Source organism: Chenopodium quinoa, unplaced genomic scaffold, assembly GCF_001683475.1.
Source record: "Chenopodium quinoa cultivar QQ74 unplaced genomic scaffold, ASM168347v1, whole genome shotgun sequence".
NCBI lineage: Eukaryota > Viridiplantae > Streptophyta > Magnoliopsida > Caryophyllales > Amaranthaceae > Chenopodium > Chenopodium quinoa.
The window spans coordinates 516,545-533,439 of record NW_018744583.1 but is presented as its reverse complement, the minus strand read 5'-3'; the positions used below and the strand labels follow the sequence as shown (position 1 = coordinate 533,439).

Genomic DNA, 16,895 nt, shown 5'->3' with positions numbered 1-16,895 from the left:
CTTGAAATATATAATTAGAATTCAATTAGTTTCATAAAAACTCAATCAAACCTTCAAAATTCAATTAAACAACACTTTAAATTCTTCCTTTTTGCTAGAATTAAAAGCTTATATATTATTCTTAAAATTTCCTACATAAAAACATTATAATACATACTTATTCATAAAATTACAGCAAGTTTAGAGCTTTATAAAAATCTGGAAATTTATTTTAAACATTAAACCTTCGTTAAAAATAAAAGGAAAAATTCATGGCAATAATCCGACCTTTAGCCCATTCTTTTTTAATAATCCGACCTTATGATTATTATTTAATAATCCGACCTTTGGGGGTCTATAACAGGTTACATGACATGTGGCGGCCTGTGATTGGTCAAAAAAAATTTAAAAAAAATAAAAAAAAACAAACAAAAAAAAAAAAAACAAAAAAACAGAAAAAAAAAAAACAGTCAGCCACCAGCCAAGGCCAGCCCCCTGCCGCCGGTACCTGCTCCAGCAGACGCGCCGGCAGCCGCCGGCCTACCTCCCCTTCCCTCTCCTTCCTCCCCTTTCCTCTCCCCTGCTCTTGCCCTACCATCACCAGCAAACCGAACCACCCCCGCCCCCGCATCTCCCTCACTGCCCCACAGCAGCCCATTTGGTGGTGTTAAGTGGGGGAATAGGGTTTATGGGGGCCGGAAAACTTGGTAAGGGGTGGTTTCGGGGCTGCGGTGGTCGGGAAGGGGTGGAATATGATGTTCGTGAAGGTGGAGGTTGCTAAGGGTTTTGCGGGCAGGGGAAGGGTTGGGTGGGGTTCGTCGACCAAGAGTGGTGACTAGGTGGGGTTTTTCTGGCAGGGGTGGGTCTAGCTAGGCCGGGTTCGCCAGGAAGGGTGGAGCTGCGTGAACGGGAGGAGGAGAGGGAATGGTGGCAGGGGTGGTGGGGAAGGTGGTGGCAAAGGTGATGGTTTTTTTTTTTTTTTAATTTTGGACAAATCAAATTGTGACACGTGTAAATTAAACCAAAAAAAAAATTTACCTCTTCAACCGGTTTCTAGTCAAATGGGACCAATAAAAATTAAAGACCCCCAAAGGTCGGATTATTAAAAAAGAATGGGCTAAAGGTCGGATTATTGCCATGAATTTTTCCAAAATAAAAAAAAAAACTGCCCGATTTAGAGGCTGAATTTGGCCACGAGAGGGTGGTGCTTATTACCAAAGGTAGTGAGTTTTGATTAAAACGTTGTTTACACATGAAAAACACTATTTTTTGTAAAAATCGGACGAGTTAGAATCTAAACGTGATTAAAAACATATAAGTTACATATTTTCATTAAAAAAGGCTGTAATATTACAATTTTCGTCCAAAAAAAAAATTAAATAATCCAGACTTATCTCTGAGTACCTTTCTTGCATTTCATTAAATAATCCAGACTTATCTCTGTGTTTCTACTCTGATGGTTGTGGCTGTGTTTCTGCTCTGATGGCTGTGGCTGTGTTTCTACTCTGATGGTTGTGGCTGTTCTGCTTCTGTGGCTGTGTTTCTGCTCTGTTCAAGTTGGCTGGGTGATTGGTTTTGCTTCTGTTCAGGCTGTCTTGTGCTGGTGGTGCTCTGCTGGCTGATGTGTTGTTGTGTGTTCAGGCTGACCTACTGCTCTGCTGTTTGCTGTGCTGCTGTTTCTGTTCTGCTGCGCTGCTGTGCCTCTGTCCTGTTCAGGCTGGCTGGGCATCTGTTAAATACCTTCTTCATCTCATACTGGTATTCCAAAATTTTAGGTTCGGTAACAGTCTGGAGTAATTTAACTAGAAAGCCATGCTTCACTGATGAGTTGGTATCTACAAATATTGCGATTTTCTTGTAGTCTATGACATCTTCAAAAGGCAATTCAATATGGTCACTGATTATAACTGGAATGCACAGGCTTACAATGGCATCAAAGAGACGACAAGCGAATGGAGTATCGCCGGCAGGATGCAAGCAAAACCTTGATGTGTGCATTCCTTGTTTAGCTGCACGTCGACTCTCTCTAGATTGTGCACCATGCTTTATAACAACATCGTCTTCATTCTCAAGAATTTCAAAAAGCACATCACGAATCTTTCCACCCTGAAAGCAAGATCAGATGAAACACATAAATTCACAGGGACTAAAAGAACATAAAACCTCATCCCTTCATCGTCCATCCACTCCTGAAAGGGCTGAAACATATATACATCAATAAAAGAACAGGTCACAGCCCTGCTGACTGCTGAGTTGTCTGAAACCCAATCAAAATGATTAGCTATCGAATGTGCTCAGCTCAACACTCTCCTTCCAACCTTTTTTCATCACTTCATAGGAAAAATCTATGCATACATAGTTAATGATTAAATGATAAAGATTTCTATCATTCTCTCTTTCCATCACATGGACCTTTCCATATCCTCATTATCTCTCTCTACCTCACTGTAATAGATTCAAACCAAGCACGGACAAAAATAGAGAAATGCAATAGAACAGTAAAATAGAGAAGAAAGATTGAGGCTTTAATTAACAGAACAACAATTTACACAATCGATAGATTTAGCCTATCAAGCTCCACAGAGTATTTAGCTCACAACTCTTCAAATAGTGAAGGATTCACTCCCAAAATCTGCCTACCTTTTCCTTTCCCATCCCTCTCTATTTACACTAAAACTAAGACTAATAACCTGATGATACTAGACTACCCATATTGCCCCTTTAGTTAGTTTATTAAACTCTCAAAGTTCTCCTTATTAATTTGAGCCATACCTCTATGTCGCAAATACTCATTCCATTGCAACACTGTTTTTTATGGAAGCATCATATTGATGCAACTTTTCTTTATTTGCATATGATTTCTCACTATCTCGTTCCTGTCACATGGGTCCCTCATTTTATTTCTTTCTATCTCTCCTCATCAGGGGAGTTCCTTAAACTCCACACACCCCTTAGATATTGCAATAATAAAGTAATGGAGTTTGAGTTCAGACGGAGTACTAGTTATCAATTTCACTCCTAATGGTTTTAGTATGCTAATATAGCATCACAAATCATTAAACATTAGGCCATTGGTTCCTAATTCTAACATAACCCTTCACCAGGAGTGGCAACTTCTCATAGAGCCTTTACACATAAATAATAAAAATTAAAAGAATGAAATACTCTATCTTGTTCTAGAGATAATAGAAATTAAAAGAATGAAATACTTTAGAAAGGGGACAAAGTGATTATCATTCTTGTATGATTACATCATATAATCATAGGCTTATAGCCTGTATGATGTGTGGCTCCCTTTGTTGCACTCAAACTCCATCATGTAGTCTCTAGTCAAACTCAGTCACTCACCTTAACCCATCATCTCACTTACTTCAACAACAGCACACCTCACAGTGATATTTTGTTGGCAGGAAATGGGCATGGAAGTGATTCTGGGCTCTTTCTTGTAGTTGAGAATAAATACGAAGTATAATTTTATCAGCTGTTTATCGGGGAAAAAGAAAACATACGAATTATAACTTTTTGTAAGTACACTCTTTCCACAAAGTTAATTTCAAATAAGGTCCCTGCTTGACTTACACAACCAAATCAAGAAAGAAATGAAGAAAAGAAAATGACAAGCACTAAGATTCCGTCACTAAATGCACCAAGAGATGCATCAAATGACGACATGTAATTCCTCTAGGCTCCAAGGAAAAAAGAGAACAATGAACAATGTCCAATTGTCCAGCAATGACACTATTATAAAACAGATCCAACACCTACAAGGCTACAACTATGGCCTACCAAGTAAATTAATATAAGATGTTGCAGGCTAACTTCATCCTAACCCTGAAGATAGAAGGAAAAAGCAAAAACTATAAAAATACTAAGTAAATCCAGTTAGAATAATCGATCCGTCTTCCATAATCGGGTAAGAGAACTACAAGCATCAAAATTCAACAAGCTTACTACACATGACTCATCAAATGTCCTACAGACACAAATTAATCAGCCAGTGAAACTCGTCATAATTCACAATGAATATTGACATGGGTAAGAGAGGTAAAACAGTCCAATTCTAAAGCTCCTATTTGATCTAAGTAGACATCATGAAGCTAATATGTTATGTGTGTATCAAAAAGATTCGAAAACTACAAAGCTAATCAATCAGATTAACTAAACAACACAGACCAATCTAAGCCATCAATTAAATAAATCCAAATAAGGAATTGTGTTACAAATTAACCATAAGTAAAACAACAACAAGTCAGGGATGCATCACTTGAGTACACATTAAGTATACTCTAGAAGTCTAAAGCACCAATTAGTCACCTAACAACAAATATAACTTAATCCTTTAAGCAACCTGAATGCAAAAACAATAACACAGAGCTGCAACTTATCCCCTAGTAAGCTATCCACAAGAAAAATTGTTTAGAAGTATTTTGCACATCCTCTATCAACTTTAAGAAAACCATTGAAATTGATAGATGAACTAAATTGCTAGGATAACACTTACCATCACTGGGATTTGTTGACCCATAGGCAAAATGCAGCAGAAAAACGAACACAAAAACAAAGGAAACTTCAGCCCAGATTTTTACACCTGGGCAGTTCATCAATACGTATCTTCCAACCCATTCATCCAATGCTCAACCTCTTTGATAACCCACCTCAATCCCTCAAATCTACAAATCTAAGTAAAATGCAGCAACAACTTTTAATCTGTAAATTCAAGGTAACACAATAAGCATAAAACACTACCTCAACTGTAATAATTTCAGCAAATTAAATTCTAACTTTAACCTGATAAAGCATCAAATTAATACACCTAAATTTATCAGTAAATTATCAAATTCAACAACCCCACAAAATTAATTTAGTAATTCTCTAATTCATAAGCACAAACAAAGAGCCCCAGTAATCACTGAACTTAAATAAAATAACTAATTGAATAGATCTCTAATTCAAATCGGTCACAAAACTAATTCAATAAAAAAAAACCCACAAAACTGATCACGACAGATCTTCATAATTATCAAAGTAACACTAGAAAAACACAAAATTAACAAGAATTACAAACACCCAGATCAATCATTTCCATCAATCAGCTTCAAGATTATCAAAAATGATATGAATAAAAAATAAAATGATATGCATGCTTCAGAAATTGGCCGATAAAAAATGAAATGAAAACCCAGATAAGAGTAATAAACCCTAATATCTTAGAAAACGACAGAAATTGATCGAAATTACAGAAATTAAAAAACCGATAAGTACTTTAATTAGGAGAGTAACATAGAGTGAAAGATCGAGCAAGATGAAGAAACCTCGAGAAAGAAGAAGTGTAGCCTACTGATATTAGTTTGCCTCTTTGTGTTCAACAACATCAATTTAATCACCACCAACTACAACCTCCAATTATTGCAGCATCATTGTAATTTGAAACCCTAGAAATTAGAGAGAGGTGATTGGATATGAGATTGAGATTTAGAGGTATAACAAGGGCGATAAACCCTAGAAAACGATTGATAGGGTAAAAGGAGGCTAGAGGAGAGAGCACGAAAAGAAAAGGGGAGAGAGAATCTGTGAGCGGTGCATGGTGGTTGCGGTTGCGGCTGCGGCTGCGGCTGAAGGTTTGGTTGAGGTGAGAGAGGAGAGCATATGAGGAGAGAGAAGAGAGAGAATGGAAATGGAAAAAGAACAGGAAAGAGAATGAAGAAGCAGAGTAACGCATACCCCGTTTTTTTTTTTTTTTTTTTTGTTTTTTTTGTCTTTTTTAATTGGCACCGGTTTGAACCGGTGCTAATTACCATAGTTGGCACCGGTTTAAGGTGAACCGGTGCTAAATCCGAATTTTTCAATCCCGCCAATTTTTTTTGGCATCAGTTTTCAAGAACCGGTGCTAAGGGGGGGTGCCTATTTCATTTTTTCTACTAGTGTTCATTCCAAGCTTGTAATTCAATAACTTAGCTTAAGCTTCAATGGTTTAAGGTCACTTTAAAAGTAGAACACTCAAGCAATATTCGATACTTGTGAAGATAATGAGTTGCTAAGTTTAACTACGATAACATGAACTCTTAGGTAGAATTGGAATCTCGTATTCCTTTCCAATGTTCCTTGTCCTATATTTCTTATCATACATCATCTCATAACTTTTAAGAACCATTTCTTTAAGTGTTTTAACTTTTATACTTTGTTAGGCATAATCACTACTACAAAAACATGAAAAGAAACCCACTAAAATTGGCCTAAGAAACCTCAATAGAGGGGGTCTTAAGCTTAGTGGTCTCTTAAGTTAAGAAACCACCTTTTTTAGGGGGTTTGTTTGCTCAACTTAAGAAAGCCCTTTTTGGAAGAAGGGGTTTCTTAAATGCTTCTGAACTGATTTAATAAAAGAATTAAAGGAACCCTTTTTCCAGAAAAGGGGTTTCTTATATTATACTCAAGAAACCACTTTCTAAGAAGGGGGTGTCTTTGTTATGTTCGTGATTAAAAAAAATTATACTATAACTATCAAATACATATTGTTTCGTATATATGATGATTATACTATAATTAAATTATACAGTATTTCTCTATTTCATGCCCTTTTGTATGAACAATTCAGTTAAAATCCACATGATTAATACTACAACGTCAAATAAAAAATTTCATATACTTGACATTATTGGTATATAATTTACTATAAAATTATACATATAATCAAATTTTTTACTATAACTAATTATCTAAAACCTCTATACAAATTACGATTGTCTCCAAACAAAAATTGAAATACTTCCATCGTGCTGTTAGATTCTTCAAATGCTTAATTCCTTTGTTGATTATTTGTTTCCACCTACAAAACACAAAAATTAAACAAATTAATAAATTAAAGGTTAAAACAAGAACAAAGAAATAAAATACGAACTTATATTAATTAAAATTTTTGGAATGGAATATCAAAAACAAGATATAGAGAGTAGTAGAGTAGTATGAACAACTTTGAAAAATATAAAAAGTGAAAATTAGACTCAAACTAAAAATTGAAAATAATGTTAAAAACAAAATCAATAATCTCAAAACAAAATTACATAGCAGATTAAATCCGAATATATATTAAAGTCGAATATAAAAAAAACGAAAACAAACAATGAAAAATGCAAATTATAAATTGGAAACACTTAGGCATAACCGTTCCTAGTGGTTTGACCCTTGACTTACCTCTATACTTGGATATAGGTTTGTTAAGGGATTATAAATTTTGTTTGGCTCTAGGGAGGATTAGTCAACGACCTAGTTCACCCTACGTCAAAATGGCGCCATTGCCGGGGAACGATGTCTATGTTTGAGTATTTTTTATTGCTTGAGTCTTGGTCTTTGTATTTACTTTTCTTTTATTTGATTTTTGTTTGTTTTGTGAAAAAAAATAAAAAAAATGGCAAGAACCTCGTTTCCTCAATTTAAGAATGAGCCATTTTGGGTGTGTTTTAATAGGTTAGAGGACTTCATTAGTTACCATGGTTGTGAACTTCGAGAGGCTTGTGAGATTTGTTATCATGAGTTGAATGAGCAAACTAGAGACATTATTGAACGCATGTTTAATGGTAGATTTCGAGCATTGTCAATCAATGATGCTTGGGATTTTTATGTGTGGTTAGCTAGGGATACTTATGAAGAGATAAAAAAATGTAAACGAAAATAAATTACCAAGATCAAAAGTAAATTCAATGAAATTCGAAAGTAAATTCGTTAGAAATGATGATTAAACACAAAATTAAACGGAAAAAAAAGGTAGAGTACTAGATTTAGGAAAATATAAATGACAATAAAAACAACTTATAAAAATAATTGATAACTCTTACCTTTGATTGCTCCCTTGAATTCTAGACCAAAAAGAGAAAGCACTAGATCTATGCGCTTGAATAGAGAGATAAGTTAGAGTAGGCTAGGCTTCAATGGAGGAATGGTATGTAGTGATTGTTTAGAAAGGGGGGACGAAAGAGAGAGAAAGAAGAGAAGAATAGAAGGTGGCGGCTAGGTATATGGGATATAACTAGGGTTAGTCATCAAAAGGAGGGAGCCAAATTAATTTAATATTATATGAAAATACAAGAAACCCCCTTTTATAAACGGTGGTTCCTTAAATAGTAGTAATTCCGTAGAAAAACTAAGGAACCATTTTTCTTTAAAAGAGGTTTCTTATAATCATTTATAAGAGACCCCTTGTTTGAAAAAATAGGTTTTTCCATTAAGAAACCCCTTAATTGATAAAAGGGGTTTCTTTTTAGTGATTCTTTTGGCCAATTTTGTAGTAGTGAATTAAGAATCTAATGCGCCGTAAAACAAAGTTTCATCTTTTCCTTTAATTCATACTTGAATTACTTGAATTAGAGTATGAAGCGAAAAGATATGTTGGTTGTCAACTATTGACAATTTGAGTTTTTCAACTCAATACTTCATGTTTATCAAAACTACCTAGTATTTTGAATACATTATGTACAACCGTCCTTTCGGACTTGAGCCACAAAAGTCATTTATGAGAAGTTGTATTTTAGAAATGCCTCTTTTTTCCCTGAGAACGATTATCAAAAGATTTCCTTTTACCAATAGTTGGAAACATTATAATTTGATTTAGAATTCTACAAAAATAAGTGCAAAGTATAACCATTTATCAAGATAATAACATAAAAAATAAGCTTTGAAATACATGCAAACTAGGAATTTCAATTAACTTATTAACGTTCTATTCAGACATTTATAAATTTGTCCCAATTAGGCGAGAATAAAACGATTCCGAGACCCCAAAAATCAAAACGTGATTAAGCATGCTTTGGCTTGTCTTAACACTTAATATTTTATGGTAAGCAATCTAATTGCTAATAGCTCTAAGCTACTCTTGGTTCGATAAATCGTCGCATCCAATGCTTCCTTAACGATTATCTCCTTTGCCACAACATCTAAGGACTCCTTACTAATATCGTTGAGTTTAACCAAAACTAATGTGTATATGATGTATTTCTTTAGCAAGCACACCAACATACCTTACTTCCCTAGGAAATTAGTCATGCCTTGCTTTGGCATAGCCCATTACTATTCTCATTAGTTCCATAAGTGTCATTTCGGAATGGCATATTTAACTAAATATTCTTTGGGACTTAGGGTTTCTATGTTGGTTGATTTAAGTGAACTAAATTAATCATTCAACATTCGAAATCCTAAACATGCATCTAATATGGCAATTAGATATATAAGCAAAATATATAAGGCATAAATAAAGATGCATTTGGCAAACTAGCATCACCCCTAAAAGCTTGAATCTTCAAATCTTCATGGGTGATAAGTGTCATTTATGACACATTTTAGGGTGTTTTACTCCCTTAGGTCTAGGTTTATTTTTGTCTATCGTGGCTATTTCTAGTCCTTTTAGTCTTGTTTTAGTTAAGTTTATCTTAGTTTATGTTTTTGGGCCTTAGTTGTGAATAATGTGCTTTTTGCTCAATTTCTACCTTGATTTGCGTGCTTTTCTATGTGATCTTTCATTCTTTTCTCTCTTGTTCAAATGCTAGGTACTTGGCACTTTCCTCGATGTTTACGACCCGAGTAAAGGCCGGAAAATTCAATAGAAGAAGCTAAGAAGTTGAGCAATTGCAGCGATTAAGGCTAGAACCCCCCCTCCCACGAGCATCCCTCCAAGCGGTAGCACAGGCCATCGCGGGCGCAGCTGCTACGTGTTTCCAGTTTTGTCCATCTTCCTGTAGATGCCCTGGAGATGCCCCACCGCAGGCGCGGCCATGTGGTACGCGGGCGCGGTGTTCAAGGTTATTTTCGCGCTTAATCTTTGATTTTTCTCCTTTTTTTTCTTGTAATATAAATAGTGTACGACCCTATTTTGTAAGGGGAGACTTCTTTTAGCAGATTTTTACACTATTTCTCTCCTCTAATTAGGATTAGGCTTAGATTAGGAGTTTCTCTCTCTAGTTTAGGAGTAGTTTTAGAGAGAGAAAGCTTGGGATTTCAATGGAGATTTGAGAACTTGAAGAAGTTTTTATGTGGATTCTCTTCTTAATTATTCAATGAGACTTTCTAACTTTCTCTCGCCTTTATTGCTTTCTTTAATTGTGTTTTTTTTGCTTATTTCTTTGTTGATTAGAGTAGATAATTAGATTACTTGTTTGATTCTTGCTTTAATTCTTGTTTTACCTTGTTTTCCATGTTTTTCTTCATTATGATTGCTTAGATTTTTTTCTAGGGAAATGGATGAAGGTTATGATTGATGAATTGAATGATTGATTGTGATTAGTATGCAATTAATTCTTAATTATTGTGTATGGATAATGCTTACATTGCCTTGAGTCTTTTTAACTAATTGATTCTAGGTTTCTAATTGTGCTTTTAATCAATTGTGCGGAAGTGAGTTGATTGATAGTCTAGATCCTTCCATAACCTATGCTAGGCTAGTTGCGCGGGAGTGAATTAGCTTAGTAGGACAATTAACATGCTTAATTGCGTGGGACTGAGTTGAGTGTGTTGATCGTTCCTAATTGAGATCATGATCATCTAATTGCAATTTATTATTGAATTCATTAAAGTAATTGGATTCCACTTTCCCTAATATTTTGTTGACCATTTAAAGTAGAGTTTTAGTTGTCCCTCTCTCTACCTCATATCCTTCCTACTGGTTTAATTAGCTCAAATTAATACACTTAGTCCTTGTGGTTTGACCCTAGCTTGCCACTATCTTGTGTAAACTTGGTAGAGTAAGATTAGGAATATAGGATAGTAGACCACGACCTATAATCCGGCGATCAAATTTTTTGCGCCGTTGCCGGGGACTAAGGCGTTCATTAGTTTATGTTGATTAGATTAACTAGGTTTTTGTGTATAGTTTGATTTTTGTTTGCTTTTCTTTGTTTTGTGTTGAAAAAATGGCATGTCTATCATTTCCTCAATATGATAATGAGCCTTTTTGTGAATATTTCAATAGACTTGAGGGATTTTCGACTATAATTGTTTTATTCTTTGGTAGGCATGTGAGATTTGTTATTTTAATTTTAATGAGCAAACAAGGGATGAGGTTGAATGCATGCATAATGGGCGAATTTCGAGCATTGTCATTTGATGATGCTTGGGATTTTTATGTTTGGTTTGCTTGGGATGTCCGTAATAGGGGTAATCATGATTCTAATATTGATGTGCATTGTCTTGATTTTTATGATATTAGCATGAATTCCCATGAATTGTCTTATGATCCCATGATTGAACCTAGAACGAATGATTTCAACTCTATTTCCCCTATTGTTCATGATGATGAAGTACATGCTCAAGTTGATGCTATTGGTGTGTTTTAATATTCTCCATTATTTACCATGCCTTCTTGTGATGTGATTCATTCCCTCAATGATGAATCTTATGTGTTTAATTGTTCCCCCTCTCCCCAATTGAGGAAAATGCTCATGTTTATAGTGTTGATGATACTACCCTTGGTTCTGACTCTTATTTCACTCTTGTTCCTCAACCCTCTTCACCCTTTCATTCTCTAAACTCTTATAATAAGTCTCTAGTCCCATATAACCAAATGGATGAATCTTTGAGGGAGTTGGAGATGAATCCTAATCTTTTGCTCCTTGAGAGACAAATGATGGAAACTTTGAGTAGCCAATTGGAGATGTTTAGAGAGTAAGGAGAGCTTCTTATGGAAGAGTTGAAAAGAAAAGAAAAGTTAGATAGTCAATTGTCATCTTTGATGCTTGTTTATGAAAACTGTGAATCCAATGTTTGCGTTGAGGATAATGACAAATTTACGCAACCTAAGGTGTATGAGGATCCCATTAGTGAGCATTTGAGTGATGGAGGAGTTGACAATGAAGAAATTGTTGATTTTGAGAATCCTAACCCCCTTCCCCATCTTGATGAGTCTACCTTGCATGTTTGTGACCCCTCTATCCATGAGTATTTGGACTCATTTGAGGTTTTGTCTAGAGTGTTCATTGAAGGTGTAACAAAACATCATAGCCTTTTGAGAGAGCTCATTGGCAATGCTTCATGGGAAAGGGATGTGTTTGAAAGAAACCTTCATCCTTTCATGCATGGTTTTGAGACATTAGGCTTTGAGGATGTTGAGGGAGTGGTTATTCATCGTTGCGATTGAGAGGAAGATGTGGTTTCTCTTAGAGGTTGGATGTTTGAGGGAGATGGAGATCATGAGTGTTCTTCTTATGAGGACTCTATGATTGATTTCCATACTCTTGTTGGTGATTTTAGGAATGGTAGTGAGGAAGAGTTCATTAGTGAGACCATTGCTCCTATTCCTTTTTCTCATGTCCCTTTTTCAAGAAAATTTAACCATATTCCCTACTATCCTATGTCCCTCCCTTCCGTTGTCAATGAGCCTATTGGGGATCCTCCTTCTATTAGTGATATTCAAGCCCCTCTCTCATTGATTATTGAGGAAAAGGGTGATTTTGCCACCCAAGAACATTTTGAGGAGAGTTCTTCTTCTTCTTTTCTTCTTTTGATTTTTCTTCTTTCTTTTGGCTCTTTTGGCATCTCCCTCCTCACTTGCATGCAATAATCTTGTTGCACGTCCTTTCCCGTCATTTGCCTACCGTTTATCTTATGAAATGTTTAGTAGTGCATTTGACAAGCTCTTGAGATCATTGAATTATTATTTCCTAGAGCGGTCTCGCTTGGACGTTAAACAAGCCTTTTTAGGGAAGTAACCCATGTTTTATTTATTCCTTTTTCTTTTCTTTTTGTATATATTTTCTCTCATGGACGTGTTTGTGTTTCTTGCTAGGTACACAACTCGATATACTCTTGTGCATTTGCTTGGGTCAAGAATCAAGGAAGATCTACCCCTTCTTTCCTAGCATGTGGATTTCAAGACATAATTTTGGAGATTGTGGCTCATATGTGGATAGTTCGTGTCTTTTTGAATGCTTTTGAATTTTTTTCTTAAATCCGATAATATCCTTTTTTTTCCCTCTCTCTAACTTTTTGTGGCTTGGTTGGTGGACATGTGTTGGTTTGTTGGATTCATCTCTTTCTTTTCCCCTCCCATGGATTTTATGATTTATGATTTGAGTGTATTGTCTCATTCAAGCTTGGGGGAGGGTATTCTATCATGTTTGGGTAGAATGTTGGTCCATTTATGTCATGCACATGAGTATATGAATTTCCATGTGTTTTCTTATATTTTGAAAACTCCAAAAAGATTTTTGTTTCTTTCAAGGAAAATTTGCATTGTGTTTGTTTTGTTCTTGCTTTGGACATAATACTTTTGGACTTGTATAGTTGAATGCTCTTCTTCTTAAATGGTATGCTATGGTAGTGAGTTTTGAACTTTAGCATCATGAAGCCCTAGTCTACTTGCTTGTGGTAAGAAGGTGTTGCTTCCTATAGTGAATTTGAAGCCAATAGTGAGTTTTTGCTACAACCATGCGAGGTTTCATTTCTCTAGCCTTCTACCTATTTTGCATGAGTGGCACATGGATCCTTGACTATTGCTTACTTTATCTAGAACTTGACTTTTATCTCCTGAGATTGCGACCGAACCATTTAGGAAGGACAAAGGCATCTTTTCGGGGTGGTTATTTTTGCATTTCTAGGTTTCAATTTTATATTTTTGGTTTTGGGTTTACATTTGTCTCCTTGCTAGCCATTTGAGCCTTATACCTTCTTTTCTAGCTATATTACTAGACTTCTTACCATTTGTTTCATTCTTTTCATCTTTGGTTTTTGTGAAGCTAGTGGTGATGAGTTTGTTTAGTGAATATAAGTGCAATAGTTTGAAGTTATGAGCTCATTTTGTTGCAAATATGTATTGTGTATAAGTTTGTGAATAAAAGCAAATGTAAAGTTGAAAAATCCGTCCATAGTCAAAAGATGAAAGGACAAAGCAATAAAATAAAAAAAATAAAAAAAATAAAAAAAAAAGAAGAAGAAGAAAAAATGAAAAGCGCAAAAATATTTTGACGTAGTCGTTATCTCCCTAGTTTTGAGCATTGAGGACAATGCTCCATTTAAGCTTGGGGGAATTAAGCGTGTCTACGCTTTTTGTATATATGTTCGTGATTTTGCTTTGAATAAGCTTGGGGGTGTTGGTATTTTTGTTTGAGTTTTTGGTGATAACTTGGTTATGGTGTTGAGAATTGGCCATTCTTATGCTTCATAATTAGGTATACCACTGATTTTCAAATTTTTAGCCTACCTTTACCCTTTTTGTCCATACGTTACAACCCTTAAAAGACCTTTTGACCTTTGTGGTTGAGTCACAAGTCGGTGGAGGGAGATGGAAGTCAAGCTTATGGAGCGATTTGCATAGTCAAGATGTCAAGTAGCCCTAAAATCTTTTCTTTTCCGGTTCCTTAGAGGAATCATTGAGATGCTCACTAGAGGTGGATTTGAAACTAGTAGGGAGAACGCGATAAGATCGTTTGGGACGAAAGGTGAATTGAGTTCTACAGTTCTCTATGCTTAGCATTTCTTATGTTTCAATCAACCTTGGATATCTTAAAACGTGCACCCCTTTACTTATTTAGAAAGTTTGGCATTCATTTGTGCTTGTTCATTTGCAAAAGTCCATTCATGAACATTTGTTTTCCTTCCTTTTCTTTTGATTTTCTTTTTATGCTTTGCCTTGTTTTGTTTGGTTTGTGAGAGTTGTGAGTTAAACTCTTAGGAAACCTTCACGAGACCTGACTCGTCCTCATAGGCGACTTTGGGGTTTTAAGGGCTTGTTGTAGCTAAAAACAACCGTGATTCCAACGAAAGTGAGGTAGTGTACATTCTTATCTCCTTTAGTGTGCAAGTCTTGCTTGAATAGATCTTTCTCCTTTTCTCTTTTGTTTTTGTCTTGCTCGAGGACGAGTAAGAGTTAAGCTTGGGGGAATTTGATAAGTGTCATTTATGACACATTTTAGGGTGCTTTTCTCCCTTAGTTCTAGGTTTATTTTGGTCTATCTTGGCTATTTCTAGTCCTTTTAGTCCTGTTTTATTTGTCTTAATTTTTTTTTAGGCCTTAGTTGTAAATAATGTGCTTTTGCTCGGTTTCTAGCTTGATTTGTGTGCTTTTCTATGTGATCTTTCACTCTTTTCTCTCTTGTTCTATTTTTCTAGGTCCTTGGCACTTTCCTCGATGTTTACGACCTGAGTGAAGGCCGGAAAGTTCAATAGAAGAAGCCTTGAAGCTAAGAAGAAGCTAAGAAGTTGAGCAATTGCAGCGATTAAGGCTGGAACCCCCCCCCCCACGAGCATCCCTCCAAGCAGCAGCACAAGCGGCAGCAAGCAGCACAGGCCACCGCGGGCACGGCTGCTCTGTGTTTCCAGTTTTGGCCAGCTTCCTGTAGATGCCCCACCGCAAGCGCGGCAAGGTCCACCGTAGGAGCGGCCATGTGGTACGCGGGCGCGGTGTTCAAGGTTATTTTCGCACTTAATCTTCGATTTTTCTCCTTTTTCTTCTTGTAATATAAATAGTGTACGACCTTATTTTGTAAGGGGAGACTTCTTATAGCAGATTTTTACACTTTCTCTCTCCTCTAATTAGTATTAGGCTTAGATTAGGATTTTCTCTCTCTAGTTTAGGAGTAGTTTTAGAGAGAGAAAGCTTGGGATTTCAATGGAGATTTGAGATCTTGAAGAAGCTTTTATGTGGATTCTCTTCTTAATTATTCAATGAGATTTTCTAAATTTCTCTCACCTTTATTGCTTTCTTTAATTGTTTTTTTTTGGCTTATTTCTTTGTTGATTAGAGTAGATAATTAGATTACTTGTTTGATTCTTGCTTTAATTCTTGTTTTACCTTGTTTTCCATGTTTTTCTTCATTATGATTGCTTAGATTTTGTTCTAGGGAAATGATGAAGATTCTGATTGATGAATTGAATGATTGATTGTGATAAGTATGCAATTGATTCTTGATTATTGTGTATGAATAATGCTTACATTGCCTTAAGTCTTTTAGCTAATTGATTTTAGGTTTCTAATTGTGCTTTCAACCAATTGTGCAGAAGTGAGTTGATTGATAGTCTAGATCCTTCCATACCTATGCTAGGCTAGTTGCGCTGGAGTGAATTAGCCTACTAGGATAATTAACATGCTTAATTGCGCGGCAGTGAGTTGAGTGTGTTGATCGTTCCTAATTGAGATCATGATCATCTAATTGCAATTTCTTGTTGAATTTATTAATGTAATTGGATTCCATTTTCCCTAATATTTTGTTGACCGTTTAAAGTAGTGTTTTAGTTGTTCCTCTCTCTACCTTACATCCTTCCTACTAGTTTAATTAGCTCAAATTAATACACTTAGTCCTTCTGGTTCGACCCTTGCTTGCCACTATCTTGTGTAAACTTGGTAGAGTAAGATTAGGAATATAAATTGTTGATTTGATCTAGGATAGTAGACCACGACTTATTATCCGCCGATCAAGGCCCCACAACCATACGTGGGTGCTGCTTGCACAAGCACAGCAGCGTCAAGCGACCTGCTAGTCGCTGACAGCGTCGCATCATGCGTTACGCTGGCGCTAGCAGCGTGCTTGCACGCATGCTTGTGCTGGCCCTAGGCTACGCTGTGCGAGCTGCACACTTCCTAGCAGCAGAAACCCTGCACCAGACGCATGCACATCTCCTCACCAAGCTGCTGCTACTCAGCTCGCATGCACACACGCACCAGCACGGTGCACTCCCTCGGCAGCCACATGTAGGCTGCGTAAGCAGCCCAGCTAGCCGAGGGTTGTGCTCGAGGCTTGGTGCATCGATTTACGTGCTTGTGCTTCGGAATTTTATTCCGATTTTGTGTGTGACATTAAAATTAATTCTAAATTATTTTTAGAACTAATATTGAGCAATATGAAAATAAAACAAGTCCAACTTAAATAAATTAAATTTTCTTAGTGCACAAACCAAAATTAATTCAAAACCATTCTTTGAATTATTTTTGGCTCAACTTGATG

At 36.0% G+C, this 16,895-nt stretch overlaps 1 protein-coding gene across 2 annotated transcripts; it reads right to left on the bottom strand.

Moving 5' to 3' along the window:
* Positions 1 to 1,341: 1,341 nt before the first annotated feature.
* Positions 1,342 to 6,042, bottom strand: LOC110699489 (probable arabinosyltransferase ARAD1). Of its 2 annotated transcripts, XM_021876981.1 has the most exons (3): positions 5,292 to 6,042; positions 4,481 to 4,686; positions 1,342 to 2,085 (listed from the first exon to the last, which is right to left on the bottom strand). In XM_021876981.1, the coding sequence occupies exons 2-3, from the start codon at positions 4,502 to 4,504 to the stop codon at positions 1,627 to 1,629; spliced, it is 483 nt and encodes a 160-aa protein (XP_021732673.1). In that variant the 5' UTR covers positions 4,505 to 4,686; positions 5,292 to 6,042; the 3' UTR covers positions 1,342 to 1,626. The 2 variants fall into 2 exon arrangements, with proteins under 2 accessions (XP_021732673.1, XP_021732672.1); XM_021876980.1 differs by lacking the exon at positions 4,481 to 4,686 and having other exon boundaries at positions 5,292 to 6,040.
* Between the last annotated feature and the right edge of the window lie 10,853 nt (positions 6,043 to 16,895).